We start from the raw sequence: 15,749 nt of genomic DNA, 5'->3' as shown, positions 1-15,749 counted from the left end.
GGCAGAGTTATGAACTCCGTTTGAAACAGTCATACTAGGCACTCCATCTCAGGCCAAAGGGAAGTTGAGAAGTAACTTAAGGTGTTTTGCCCACGCAGCTCTATATAACCACCGTAACGGGGAAGAGGATGGCAGGTCAAATGAGCACTGCTACTGAACATCTCCAATCAAAGGTGCACACAAACTTGAAGTGAAGCACCCGTAAGAACACTACTCGTAGAAGAACAGAACTTTACCACACCCATGGGACAATTCACATGTGTTCCTTTCTTTTTGTGCTCATTGGCTACCCCAGAATGGGTGGACTGTCCACCAGGGCTCAGCTGGAGGGCTGAGCATCTTCTAGCACATATCTATACTTGGACTAGTGCGCTAGAGTGCCCAGATGTTGCAGACTTGAGGCTGGGTGAATGCAAAGGCCTGACTCGGGCAGTAAGGGGTGCTCCGGACAGGAACATTATGACAAAGGATAACAGAAATCAACAGGGATTTTTACAAACATTTGTTGAGCATTCTCCCCAGACTTTTGGAGTTTCACCTGGGAAATTTAACCAAAACTTGTGGATTTCTCATTTTGTTTTCAGCCCTACTTTGGCCCAATTCATCAATTTTAATACTAGATTTTGAAAGACATAAGGAGAGTTGTTCAAAAATGATTAGTATAAGAAAGTGAACAGTTGCTACTGGATCAAACCAGTAACAGAAACCTCCAAACATCCTGCAAGTAACACAAGTAAAAACCAGGGAGGCAGAAGAGCTAAAGGATATGTTGGCAACAATTGTATAAATTGGCCTTTGAATACATTTATTTTGGAATTAGAAGACTGTAGTTAACATAATACAAATCACTTCCACCCTTAAAGTGTCTTAATTATTTGAATAATCACAGGACTATCTAATAGCCAACCTTGTTGTTTTGGGGTTATTGCACTACCTTTTGCAAGATCAGACTCCACTCACACAGGCCAGCAGGAGCTGAAAGAACTTTAGAGGCAGCACAATTAGATTTCGCTAAGACAGGAATACCTCTGAGTCTGAACTAACCTCTATAGGCAAGAGAAGAGTAGGGATGAGGAACACAGAACTGAAAGGTACCTCCTGGTTCATCAAATCCTTTCCTGCTATCACTGGCAGCCCCATCACATAATCCCATTCTTAAACTTATCAAGCTCCACTTGAAACCTAGTTAGGTTGTTTGCCCCCACTATTCCCATTGGAATGCTGTTCCAGAACCTCACACCTCTGATGGTTAGCAACCCTCTAATATTCAGCCTACATGTATTCGTGACCAATTTATACCCATTTGTCCTTGTGCCAATGGTTATCCTTTAGCTAAAATAGCTCTTCTCTCTCCCTCATTTTTATTCCCAATGTATTTAGAGAGAGCACTCATATCCCCTCTCTCAGCCTTTAGTTACTCAGGCTAAACATCCTGAGAACTTTTAGTCTTATCTCATAAGATAGACGTCTCTATTCCATGATCATCCTCCTAGTCCTCTCTACACCTATTCCAGTTTGAATTAATCTTTCTTGGGATGACCAAAACTACACACAGTATCGGAGGGGGTCCAAACACAACAAAATTCACCATGGAAATCAAGTCGGGGGAGGTCAGGATATGGAGAGTTTTGGCATCCAGGGAATAAGGGTTTGGAAGCACAGAAAGACTTGAATAGCTTGCAGGAAAGATCATTTTGTTGTAAAAGAGAACTGCAATGGATGGTGCCTGTCTTAGCTTATGGCTGCTTGGAAGGACTCAAATCACCCTGACTGTACTGCTCCCTGCTCTGCTTGTGACTCCACTTCTTAACCTCTACTGCAACTACCTCTGGTTTTCCATCTTCTCTTGCATAGAGGTCTGATTCTGTAAGGTGCAGAGCAAGACCCCTTCAAGTCCTATGGATTTCAATGGGAACCGCTGGGGCTCTGTACTTCTGAAAATCAGGCCATTCTTATTTAGAAAACTAAATAGGAATTTAGATGTTATATACTTGTACTTAGTTTGAAAATTTGGGCCTAAGCATTTTGTGTATTTCCAGACAAAAACTGTATTAAGATGGAGTTATGTTTGAGAGTACATCTCAATATTTTAATAAAATGAACATACTTGGATGTTGTAATTGTTCCAAAACTAATCAAAACCTAGAAAATTCAGAGTTAAGGTTAAACTTAAAAATATCCAAAGATATTAACTCTGCCCTGTAGTAATATAATGCAATAACTATGCTAGTCTGAAAAATGCATTTTACTATTTGCGAGTCAAGATGAGAGGAAAAGGATTTTTAAAAACACATTAGATTTTTTCCATATTTCTTTTTCCTAACCATTCACCTCTTCCCCATAGCAGCTTCTCTAAGACTGGGGAAGGGAATGGGTGGCTTTTGGTATGTCATCTAACTGAAAAAGCATCTTTGTTCCATAGCCTCTGGGACCCACCACTGGAATAATGAAAACCCATCTTATAAAAATTAGTTCAAAGAGACCCCAAAAGAGAAAGAAGGAAGAAATGGGCAGAATCTGGCTAACTTTCAGATCTGTTGCTTAGTAGAAAACAGATACTACATCATCTCTGGCTTTTCTGAAATGTCCTACTAAATTTCTGTAACTGCCTAAATCAATATTAGGCTGAGCTTCTATACACAAAACAGAATTTGTCAACCATGAATGCCTGTAGAAAAACCAAATGCTACAAGCACATATTTAGCAGATGGCTTTGGGACATTGTAGGATGCCTCGAGATCTACTGAAGTACCTTCATGATGTCTTTAAAAAATTCTCTCTTTGCTCTCAACATAAGAGGCCACTTGGAATGAGCCTCATAAATTTGCTGCTCACTATTTGCATTACAGTAACTCCCAGAGGCTCCAACTAAGCTGGTCATATGTGAAGTCTGTGGTAGGTTTAGTCCAATTTCTGAACCATAAGACTATCCTTCCTTGTAACAGCAGACCTACCTACCTGCTAAATATTTGGATTCTTTTCCCCCAAAGTCAAAGAGTTTGATCAAGAACACTGTGAAAATACCAAAAAGTATCAAACAGCAGCATAGTGATAGGGGAAAAAAAATCATGCCCTTTTTCCAGGAAGCCAGTAGAGAAAGTTAGATTTCCTGCATGTTGATGGGACAGAGACAGGATATTTCCGTACCTCTTAAACTTCCTTTAGAAGTTCTTTGCTCATACAGCAATTCTCTTTCTGTTCACTTTCAAAGTATCAAGCAACTTACCGGAACCTCAACTAAAGCAGTATCCATAAACAGCTGATATCTGACCTACCAATTACTGGAAGATCCATGGACACTCACTGGAGGGGTAAAAGTAATAATAATAATAATAAAAAAAAAAAACCAGCCCTGCTTATTATGTCTCCTCTGAATAGGAAGAATGATTTTTCTGACACAGCATCACTGATTCATAGGAGACCAAAAGAGGTAGGTAAGACTAAAATATTGCACTTTTCAGGGAAGACTTGGGAGCTTGATGTACATGTCTCTGGTGCTAAAGAAAATCCAGATCTCCTCAAGGTCTCTCTCACACTGAAAATTCCTCTATAGAGACATCAGAAGATGGTGGGTGGGTTTGTCCTACAGTTGGCTAGAATCCCCAAAGTATAGAGGAGCTCTGTGGGGAGAAACTTTTCCAGATACCACCACCAAGAAGAAGTAGAACAAGTGGAAGCTGAAGGCAGACACTACATCCCAAGCTTAACTTAGAAGCAGCAAGAGGAACCTCCCGCCAGGACAGGCCATGGAGCAGATTAATGGAGCTGATTAATCTGCAACAGATGATTCTAAGGTGCACTGAGGTGACACCACCGCTGAGCTTTCTATTCACTCAAAAGTGAGATAAGACTGACCTGGACTCAAATGACGCCAAGAAAAAAAGCAGGATTGAAATCCCCTAGTTTCTCAGATGTCCAAGTCTTTAAAGCAGGCCTATGCTGAATACACAGATCAAAAAGTCCCATCAAGGCAGACAAAGGATCCAGCCTCCTTGATTTCAAGGAGCTACTCCATATTTTCTCCATCCTGTAGCCAGGTAAAGAAAGAAAAGACAGCCACTCTTCCTTTTTTATTTTCCTTGGGAAAGGGTGAAACACCATTCTCTTCCATCTCTTTCTAGTTGCTTAGAAGAGAGTGAAGTGCCACTTCTACTTCCACCGACACACATGAAGAAACAGGTGAAGGAAGCAGATCTTTTTCTAGCACCTGGATTAGTCGCTGCTCTGTTTGAAACACAATAGGCAGAACTGATACAAAGAATGTAGCTCGGATACATATGTGCGTGTCGTAGACAGCAGAGCACACTTATGACTGGTGCTCTGTTGTCCAATTAGTCTAGTAGGTCTCAGAAGAGTATTAAGCGGAAGTCAAAACTACCAGGCAGGAACTGAACTCTTGCAAATATTTATCATCAAATTCACGGGAGAGAAAGTTGTGTAGCCCTTCTAGCAGGTGACTAGTTTATTCCCAAGTTAGCATCAAGAGCCAAACTGACTTGTCATCCACACTACATACCCCACGAAATTACCAGGGTCGAAATCAGTGACAGCAGTCATGGAAGTGAAAATGTGGAGTTACTGAATGCTATCAAATAACAGGTTTCAATCACTAACTTGGTTGGATTTAGAGTAGCAACTATGAGATAAGAACTATATCTCGTTACTAAACCCTTGAGATATCCAATTCCCCCCTTTAAAAAAGCATTTTCTTGTAAAAATAGAAAAAGCAGCTTAAGAACAGAAAAATGTTTTAAAGCGTCAAGAATCCAGGGACCAAAGGGAGAAGAATGCATCATAGGGGAAGGCAGAATTCAGGAACAAAATGAAACCGGAGGATAGCAACAGCAGGAGAGGAGAGGTAAGCACCACTGTGCCCGCTGGTCCAAAAAGAAGGGGGGGGGGGGGGAGGAGAGAGAAAGGAAAAGAAGGAATAAAAGACAAATAAAATAAAACTCAGACCTCAAAACTGGAGTAATAAAAGCAATCTGGGATTAAAAAATTATCCCTAAATCATGTGATTATTCAAAACTTTTACAGCATAATTTAATGTGAAAGACATGCTTCTATTACCTTTCTTTCGAAAGAGTGCATTTAGGTAATTTTCTGCTTGGCATTCAATCTTATCAGTGTTGGACTGGCCCTGAGATGATAGTTCCTCTGTTGGTGTTGACTGTGAAGAACCAATAACTGGGATACGCTCCTAGAAAATGTAAGATGGCAACAGATCTCAATAACAATTATAGTTTGTTCTCAGAACCCAGTACATGAATGAATAGCATAAATAAAAAAGATTTCTGCCAACTTAACATTCCTCCCTTACACCCCAGCCAAAACAAACCGTGTGAATCCATATGGGAAATTTCATTCTCCAAGCTCTATTTTTAGACCCAATATTTCAAAAATATAAGTTTCAACAATTTATATCACATTCATACTTACACTGACTGTTTCTTTGTGTAAGTTACAAAAGGAACATTTTTCGTCCATTGACCAGTCAGTCAGCTCTTCTGGCTCACAGTCTTAAAGAAAAACAATTAAAAAAAATTATTTAAACATGAGCAAATATAGATTGTTTAAAAAGGAACAAAGTGTGATCAATTACAAAGTTAAAATTTCTAGTCTAACATGTTTCAGAGTAACAGCCGTGTTAGTCTGTATTCGCAAAAAGAAAAGGAGTACTTGTGGCACCTTAGAGACTAACCAATTTATTTGAGCATGAGCTTTCGTGAGCTATAGCTCACTTCATCGGATGCATACCGTGGAAACTGCCTTTACTTCCGCAGGTGGGTATTGTAGTTGTAAGAAAGCTTGACAGAGATCTTGTAGGTGTTTGTCTCTGTCTGAGGGGTTGGAGCAAATGCGGTTGTATCGCAGAGCTTGGCTGTAGACGATGGATCGTGTGGTGTGGTCAGGGTGAAAGCTGGAGGCATGTAGGTAGGAATAGCGGTCAGTAGGTTTCCGGTATAGGGTGGTGTTTATGTGACCATTGTTTATTAGCACTGTAGTGTCCAGGAAGTGGATCTCTTGTGTGGACTGGACCAGGCTGAGGTTGATGGTGGGATGGAAATTGTTGAAATCATGGTGGAATTCCTCAAGGGCTTCTTTTCCATGGCTCCAGATGATGAAGATGTCATCAATATAGCACAAGTAGAGTAGGAGCTTTAGGGGACGAGTGCTGAGGAAGCGTTGTTCTAAATCAGCCATAAAAATGTTGGCATACTGTGGGGCCATGCGGGTACCCATAGCAGTGCCGCTGATCTGAAGGTATACATTGTCCCCAAATGTAAAATAGTTATGGGTAAGGACAAAGTCACAACGTTCAGCCACCAGGTTAGCCGTGACATTATCGGCGATAGTGTTCTTGACGGCTTGTAGTCCATCTTTGTGTGGAATGTTGGTGTAGAGGGCTTCTACATCCATAGTGGCCAGGATGGTGTTATCAGGAAGATCACCGATGGATTGAAGTTTCCTCAGGAAGTCAGTGGTGTCTCGAAGGTAGCTGGGAGTGCTGGTAGTGTAGGGCCTGAGGAGGGAGTCTACATAGCCAGACAATCCTGCTGTCAGGGTGCCAATGCCTGAGATGATGGGGTGCCCAGGATTTCCAGGTTTATGGATCTTGGGTAGTAGATAGAATATCCCAGGTCGGGGTTCCAGGGGTGCGGGTTCCAGGGGTTCCAGGGTGGTCTCTGTGCGGATTTGATCTTGTGCTTTTTCAGGAAGTTTCTTGAGCAAATGCTGTAGTTGCTTTTGGTAACTCTCAGTGGGGTCACAGGGTAATGGCTTGTAGAAACTCGTGTTGGAGAGCTGCCGAGCAGCCTCTTGTTCATATTCCGACCTATTGATGATGACAACAGCACCTCCTTTGTCAGCCTTTTTGATTATGATGTCAGAGTTGTTTCTGAGGCTGTGGATGGCATTGCGTTCCGCATGGCTGAGGTTATGGGGCAAGTGATGCTGCTTTTCCACAATTTCAGTCCGTGCACGTCGGCGGAAGCACTCTATGTAGAAGTCCAGTCTGCTGTTTCGACCTTTAGGAGGAGTCCACCTAGAATCCCTCTTTCTGTAGTGTTGGTAGGGAGACCTCTGTGGATTAGTATGTTGTTCAGAGGTATTTTGGAAATAGGCAGTTTCCCCGGTATGCATCCGATGAAGTGAGCTGTAGCTCACGAAAGCTCATGCTCCAATAAATTGGTTAGTCTCTAAGGTGCCACAAGTACTCCTTTTCTTTTAGTCCAACGTGTATTTATTAGTATGATTTAGTTGGTAGAGATTCAATTCCCACATCAGGATTCTTGGGATCAAAGCTGACAATGGAGGATGGGGATGTTATTCTTTAAATGAAAGATAAAACCCAGTGGCCACTTTGGCTGTCTCTTGTGGTTATCCAAGTCATATTTAAAGATCCTATGACTCTTTTCAAAAGGCAGCATATTAACCTGAGATATTAACCTGGTTAATATTCTTCCTTTCAATAACAAAAGATTTCAATGTTAAAGCAACTTGTAAGCTACCAATTAGGGCACAGTGGCTTTGCCATTTAGCCATGCAGACGTACTACTACTGTGCAGTAACTAATGTTGTACTGATACTGCATATAAATCAACATTCTACTGTCTCACTAGAATAATATATAAAACTTCCTAAATACAATATACAGAATATCAATACAGTAATTGAACAATCTCATCTCTATTTCAATGAATATATACAATATATAACCATTCTCTTCCTTCTTTCGTCAAAAATCAAAACAGAGCTGCCACATGCCAAAGTCTTGATTTTGCTCTGCTAAATAATTCAGGAAAATTTCAAAAACAAAATGAAAGAACACAACAATGAACAGTTTTATTATTTTTTTCATGTGAACATTATACTTGTGAAAAGCTGCCAGACTGACAAATCCAGAGACTGAATTCCTCTATCAACAGAGCAGATACAGCACTGTCAGCACTTATATAAACTTGAATGGAGCTCAGCAGCAGAAAACAGTAGTATCTAAAAGCTGAAAAAGAAGCTTTATGTAAAACAAACGTTCTTGTTGAATGGTCATGTGAGAAATAAAATAAAAAAGGGCAAAAGTCAAAGAATCTAAGAATTCTGAACCTAAATGAATATATCAAAATGGAACATTTAATAATAAACATAACATTTTGCTGTGGGAATTGTGTTATATTAATTGATTCCTAGTTGAATTTAGAGCATGATGTTGACACATTCTGCATGAATTAATATCATACAATTCACTGTCTTATGACATAATTAAACATATATTCATTCTTATTGCTCCACTCCAGGTTCAATCTCAGGTGTTAAGGCCTCGTCTACTCTAGGAAAAAGAACTGTTATTGACAATGACGGTCAGCAATCAATCAGTTTAGCTGGATCTGTAGTTGAAACTCTGACACTGTAGGAGCAAAGAGGGACATACTGTTTGAGACATAATTTCCAAAACTGTAATTAAAAACTGTTATCTGAGTGAGTTGCTGAAACAGTACTGAACACAGTTTGGCCTTGCCTACAATTTGAACTAAAGAGTTTTCAATATTGGTTCAATTAAACTGACTGCTGACAATCAGTGCTAGTAACCGTTGGATTTAATAGTGTAGACAAGGCCAGACAAAATTTCTGCAGAAAAGTCTAAATTCACAGATTATACCTTGCGGTTCTAACACAACATTATGCATACTGGAGAAGTGCCTGGTATCCATGGCAAATACAAGTCAGATGCCACCCCATATTCCAAGTGCATGGCCTTTAAATGTCAATGTGGCAAGGGAATTCTGCCGCCTTCCAGTGAAGTGAAGGGGTTCAACTCACTCATTCAGTATCAAACAGTTTCTAATGAAGATTATTATATTTCACATAACTATACTAGTTTCTGAAATCTATATACAAATGCATTCTATCTATTTAACAAAGACAGGCTTTGGAAGAAAAAAGGGAGAAAAGAAATGTATTCCTGAGCAGAGAATCTCCTCACAGAGTACATCCTACATACAGCAGCCTCTCATTTAAGCCAGGAGATCGTTAGCTAGAGTCACTTTAAGACTATTTAGGGTTTCACACATTAAAACCAACACCTTAAAACTTCACCTGGGAGTCTGTGGTGGCTAGTGCAAATTATGGAACACAGGTTTACAGTGTAATTTCCTATAGGAAATACTATTTAATTAACGAAGACGATATGTTGATATTTAATTCAATAACTTGACTAATGCAACTAGTATTACTTGTATGTTTTTTAAATTTAGTTCAGTTTGTTTTATTCTGCCCTACAGTACCAATATTCAAGAGAATTTTATACTGGCATTGTGCTATACACGGTATTTTGTATTTATAGTATAAAAGTTATGGGGGGGGGGGGCGCGGACGACAAGTTTTTAGAGCTGAAGCTTTTGGCAGCCAGGAGGGAACAGCTGGTGGTGAGACTTGGGATAAGCATATTAGCTGAATATTTCTGCTGGATGACTTTAGCAGTTCATAACTTTTAGAGTTATTGTTTCAGGCTGTCTGCAGACTCTGGAAGACATCTCTTGAGAATCAGCTCATGTTTTTAAAGCTTACTTTGAAATCATAAAAGAGGTTTAGTTTTGTTTGTTTTACAAGAAAGCTTGGATTCTGGAGCTCAGTTTTGTGGCAGGGGTTGAATTTTGTGCGAAATTCCTCTACCTTGGAATCACAGAACATAGTGGGTCCTACTATACATAAGGCTAATTGGAGATTGTTCCTGGACTAGAGTAATAGAAATGTCGGACTCAACAGCAACACTGAAAGGTCATCTAATCCATCCTCCTGCACTGAGGCGGACTAATTATTATCTAGACCATCCCAGACATGTGTTTGTCTAACCTCTTCTTAAAAACCTCCAATGAGGGAGATTTCACAATTACTGTAACTGTTGTTCTTCAAGATGTGTTGCTCATATCCATTCCACATTAGGTGTGCAAGTGGTGCATGCACTGTTGCTGGAGATTTTTCCCTCGGTGGTATCCGTCAGGCTGGCTCTAGCACCCTCTGGTGCTCTGCACTTATGTACTGTTATAAGGGGCACTGCCGGCTCTGCAACCTCCTCAGTTCCTTCTTGCCGGCTAACTCTGACAGCAGGGCAGGTCATGGAATGGACATGAGCAACATCATCTAGAAGAACACAATTACAGAAAGGTCAGTAACCATTTTTTCTTCTTGGAGTGATTGCATATCCACTACAAGGTAGGTGACTCACAAACCCAAAGGAGGTGGGCTTGGAGTTCATAGACATGCAGATTGCAACACTGCTCTCCCAAAACTGGCATGATCACAAGCCTGCCGGGCGATGGCGTAATGGGAGGAGATGGTATGCATTGACAAACACATTGCAGCCCTGGAGATGTCTTGGGTCAGGACCTGGGCCAGAAACATTGCTGACGAGGCCTGAACGGTCATTGAATGAGCCGTCATGATAGCAGAAGGGGCCCTGCTTGTAGTATGTCTGCAAACAGGAGGTTATCCAGGATGAAATTCTCTGGGCTGAGACTGGCAGGCCTTTTGTTCTTTCTGTGATTGCTATGAAGAGTTGTGTCGATCTATAAAAGAAGCTTGGTTCTCTAGATATAGAAAGTTAGTGCACATCTAACATCCAACGAGTGAAGGCGCCGTCTTCTGAATTCTTGTACTGTTTCAGGAAGAAAACTGGTAGGAAAAGGGCCTGGTTACCAGGGAAGTGCGAGATCACCTTTGGAAGGAAGGCTGGATGGGGCGCAGTTGAAACTTGTCCTTAAAAAACACGATGTATGGTGGTTCTGATGTGAAGGCCCTGATTTCCGAGACCCTTGGGGCCGAGGTAATCACAACCAGGAGGGCGACCTTCCACAAGAGAAATAGCACAGGGCACGATGCCAGCGGCTCAAAGGCAGAGCCCACAAGTCTTGACAGGTTTAAGTCAAACGGTGGAATCAGCTTGTGAATTTGAGGGTAAAGTCTTTCTAGCCCTTTCAGAAAGTGGATGGACATCTTGTGCGAGAAGACTGACCTGCTGCTCACGGGGGGGTGGAAGGCTGAGATCGCTGCTAGGTGTACCTTGATAGATGTGAGGCCAGGCCTACTTATTTCATATGGAGCAGGTATTCCAGCACAGATCGGAGGGAAGACCAAACTGAGAAATGTTTCCACTTAGCCAGATAAGTAGCCATAGTAGAAGGCTTCCTACTATCTAGCAAGACCTGGAGTACTTGCTCTGAACAGGCTTGCTTCTCTGAGTTCAACCATGCTGCTTCCATGTGGTCAGGTGAAGGGTCCCAAGGTTTGTGTGGAGTAAACGGCTGTGATCTTGTGAGATCAGGTCTGGGCAGAAGGAGATGGGCAGTGGGGGTGCTTCTGACAAGTCTAGTAGCATGCCGAACCAGTGTTGGCATGGTCATGCTGTACCTATAAAAATTAATACTCCCCTTGTCCCACTTGACTTTCAGAAGGACGTTGTGCATCAGAGGAACTGGAGGAAATGCATAGAATAGGAGCTGTCTATGGAAGCAGGAAGGCGCCTGAAAGGGAGCCCAGGCTGTGACAGTGCAGCAAGCAAAACTGTTGGCATTTCCTGTTCTGCCTGGCTGCAAACAAGTCTACCGGGGGAGATCCTCACCTCTGGAAGATGAATCTGGTGACCTCTGAGCGAAGGGACCACACATGGTGAGAGGAGAAAGATGTGTGGAGGTTATCTGCTGGAGAGTCCAGGGCTCCCGGAAAATGGGTAGCCTTGAGGTGAACAGTGTGCTTCATACAAAAGTCCCACAGATGGACATCCTTCCGGCACAGGGTAGAGGAGTGCACTCCTCCCTATTTGTTGATGTAGAACATGGCTACCATGTTGTCTCTAAGAACTCATGCTACTTTGCCTGTGATCTGGGGAAGGAACACTTGGCAAACTTAGCAGAGGGCTCTGAGCTCTGACATGTATGTGTAGGGAGAACTCTTCCTGGGACCCCAGACCCTGTGTCCTGAGGTGTTCGAGGTGAGCTCCCCTACCTAGATCAGAAACTAGGGATACTGAAGGCTGGGGGATGGGGGTGATAAAGGAAATGCCTGCACTAATCGACCATGGGTCCTTCCACCAGTTGAGAGAGGCGAGTACCAGAGAGGGAACTGTAAGCACCAAGTCTAAGTGGTGCCTCTTCGGTGAGTACACCGAGGCCAAACACATCTACAGGGGTCTGAGGTGCAGCTTTGCATGTCATACCAAGTAAGTACATGCAGCCATGTGCCCCAAAAGATGTGACATTGTCTGGAATTGAGCCTCTGGAATATAGGCTCTGGCCTGGGTTGAGTCTAGGATTGCTCAAATAAACTCTATTATTATCTGTATTGGAACAAGAGTAGACTTTTGATCATTTATCAACAGGCCCATTGTTCGATAGGTCGTTTGGAGCAGGCTGATTCTGTTCTTTACTTGAGCCTCTGAACAGCCCTTGATCAGCCAGTTGTTGAGGTGCGGGTAGACTTGGACACCTCGCCTTCTGGGGAAGGACACTACCACCACCACGCATTTCGTAAAAACCAAAGGGGCTGCAGACAGACCAAAAGGGAGGACAGTGAATTGCTAATGGGTCTGGCTTATAATAAACCTGAGGAACCTTCTGTGGCCTTGGAAGATGAAAATGTGGAAACAGGCATCCTTCAGGTAGAGGGCAGCATACCAGTTCCCTGGATCTAGGGAGGGAATGATGGAGACCAGGGAGACCATGCAGAACCTCAGTTTCTAGAGATAACTGTTGATGCAGCGCAGGTCCAGGCTGGGTCAAAGACCCTCCTTGCCCTTCGGAATTAGGAAATATTGGGAGTACAACCTCTACCTCTCAATTTTTGAGGTAACTCCTTCAGATCTCCCACCTATAGGAGGGCTTGTACCTCTTGGGCTAGCAGTTGCTCCTGAGAAGGGTTCCTGAAATGGGATGGGAGGGAGGATAGGAAGAAAACTGAAGGGTATAACCATCCACCACCGTACTCAGCACCCAGTGGTCAGAGGTGACAAAGGTCCGAACTGGAATGAAGTGGGAGAGTCGGTCAAAAAACAAAAAGGAGGCACGATCTGATGCAGAAACTGATATAGCACCCTTGGGTGCACCTTCAAAAGTTCTATTCGGGGCCTCCCGAGTACCTGAGACATCCCGGTAGCGAGGCTGAGGTGAACAGGGATGGTTGCCAATGTTTAGAACCCCTACTCCTTTTCTTCAGCAGGTCCTGTCTCTGCAGTGGTGCCAAGAAGCGGGCCGGTTGCTGGAGCCTGAAATGCTTCCTCAAAGGAACTGGAGAATAGAAGCCCAGTGATCTGAGAGTAGACATGAAGTTCTTCAGACCATGGAACTTTGCACGTCCATTTGCTCTGAGAAAAGAGGTATCCTCTAATGGGAGGTCTTGGATAGACTGTTAAACCTTCAGTGAGAATCCCGAAGACTGAAGCCATTAGCATCGCCTCATGACCTCTGCGGAAGCCATCATTCTGGCTGCCATGTCAGCTGTGGCCAGGGCTGCCTGGAGTGAGGCTCTGGCTATGTTGTTTCCTTCCTCTAATAGGGCAGAAAAAACTCTTGCCTGGAGTCCTGAGGCAGCAAGTCTTTAAATTTCTCCAGAGATTCCCAAACGTTGTAATTGTACCTCCCAAGCAGGACTTGCTGGTTAGAAATACAAAGTTGGAACCCTCCAGTCAAATGAATTTTTCTGCCAAAAAAGGTCTAGTGTCTTTAAGTCCTTCTAACTGGGGATAGTGCTTGCCTCGTCTTGTCTGTCCCTCTCATTGGCCACTATCATCACTAGGGAACCTGAAGGAGGGTGAGAACACCCATTCTCTAACCTCTGAAGCAGGAGGGAGAAAAGATAGGGTCTGCCACAGGGATCTGACTGGGCCCATAACAGCCTCATTGATGGGTAGGCCACTTTAGATGAGGCTGCTGCAGTCAAAATGTCAATGAGGCTATTATCCTCTTTAGAAGTTCCTGATGGGCTCTAAACTCATCTTGTGACAGTGAGTCACTCAGCCCCGAGACTGCTTCACCTGGGGGGAGGAGGAAGAGGGGGGCTTTCTCCTTTTCTTCTGCCCTTATGATGTCCCCTGGACCCACATCTTCTGTGTTAGTACTGGTCTTGGTACCACAGTCTGGGTTGGGTGCCGAATGGGGCAACGTAGAGGCCCTCCTTTTGGATTTGACCATGTAGTACCAGTGGAACTAGGTACTAGGGGTAGGGGCCCCAGTACCCAGGGAAATTCCCACAGACTCCAGAACAGCCACTGGACCTGAATAGTTCACTGTGCTCCAAGCCAGTGCTGGCAGGACGTAGGATGGGTAGCAGTGGTGGCTGTTGGAGCCCTTCACCCAGCCTCTCTTTGACTGCGAAGAAGAGTCCTCCCGAGCTGACCACGGGGGAACAGTACCCTTTGCTTCTGCCGGTCAGTGCCCAGGGACTGGTGCCGGATTGGGAAAGACTTCATTCATATAAGAACATAATAATGGCTATACTGGGTCAGACCAAAGGTCTATCTAGCCCAGTATCCTGTCTTCCAACAGTGCCCAATGCCAGGTGCTTCAGAGGGAATGAACAGAACAGGTAATCATCAAATGATCCATCCCTTGTCACCCATTCACAGCTTCTGGTAAACAGAGGCTAGGGACACCATACCTGCCCATCCTGGCTACCAGCCATTGAGGAACCTATCCTCCATGAATTTATCTAGTCCTTTTTTGAACCCTTTTATAGTCTTGGCCTTCACAACATCCTCTGGCAAGGAGTTCCACAATTTGACTGTGTTTTGTGTGAAGAAATACTTCCTTTTGTTTGTTTTAAACCTGCTGCCTATTAATTTAATTGTGTGACCCCTAATTCTTGTGTTATGAGGCAGAAATAACACTTCCTTATTTACTTTCTCCACACCTAGTGCTAACACTTCAGGTACAACCATGAAAAAGCCCAACAGTGCTGATGGCCCATCAGCAAGCGACAGTGGACTGTAAAGGAGCTTAGTCTTCCTGTGAACATGTGGATCAGCCAAGAATGGCTACAGGTGCCCTGCAGAAACATATGACCATGTCACCTGATACTGGAACCCATCATGAATTCTGTACTTTTCCACAAGAAGCTGAGGGGAGGGAGTGTGCCAAACTAAGAAACAAAGGACTTCCACCTTATGAAAATCCTATTTAAGGGTGGGGAGTGAGGTAATCAGGGTCATCAATTCTCCCCTGCTACCCCACCCAAGATGACTGCTGGAAACAACGAAGGCTGAACTGGAGGGAAAAACTGGACCCAGGCTGGAAGGCCATCTGGCCTGTGAAGAAGATTATTAGAACCACATTTAGCGTGAAGAATTTACATGTAACCAGTTTCTTTAGTGTATTAAGCTTAGATTGCGTGCTCTATTTTCTCAAAAAGAAAAGGAGTACTTGTGGCACCTTAGAGACTAACCAATTTATTTGAGCATGAGCTTTCGTGAGCTACAGCTCACTTCATCAGCTGTAGCTCACGAAAGCTCATGCTCAAATAAATTGGTTAGTCTCTAAGGTGCCACAAGCACTCCTTTTCTTTTTGCGAATACAGACTAACACGGCTGTTACTCTGAAACCTCTATTTTCTTAGTAATCTGCCTTGTTCTGTCTGCTACTTCCTTAACTACTTAAAATACACATTATAGTTAATTCATTTATTTCTGGTTTATGATATAATCCAGTTTATATGATTTCAAACTGGGGGAGCAAGAAGTTGTGCATACCCTCCTCCACATTGAAGGA

At 43.2% G+C, this 15,749-nt stretch overlaps 1 protein-coding gene across 8 annotated transcripts in view; it reads right to left on the bottom strand.

Annotated features, from left to right (window-relative positions):
• The window catches only part of LCORL (ligand dependent nuclear receptor corepressor like), a 179,228-nt gene that overhangs the window by 90,652 nt on the left and 72,827 nt on the right, over positions 1-15,749 (bottom strand). For all 8 annotated transcript variants that reach the window (XM_084626503.1, XM_084626499.1, XM_084626497.1 and 5 more), the window contains exons 3-4: positions 5,440-5,519; positions 5,071-5,200 (exon numbers count right to left, since the gene is read on the bottom strand). In XM_084626503.1, the coding sequence (XP_084482629.1) occupies positions 5,071-5,200; positions 5,440-5,519 (210 nt within the window). The remainder of the gene's footprint in view (positions 1-5,070; positions 5,201-5,439; positions 5,520-15,749) is intronic.

This window comes from Lepidochelys olivacea (assembly GCF_965140295.1).
Source record: "Lepidochelys olivacea isolate rLepOli2 genome assembly, chromosome: 4".
NCBI lineage: Eukaryota > Metazoa > Chordata > Testudines > Cheloniidae > Lepidochelys > Lepidochelys olivacea.
The sequence above is the reverse complement of the archived record's forward strand: the minus strand, read 5'-3'. Positions and strand labels throughout refer to the sequence as shown.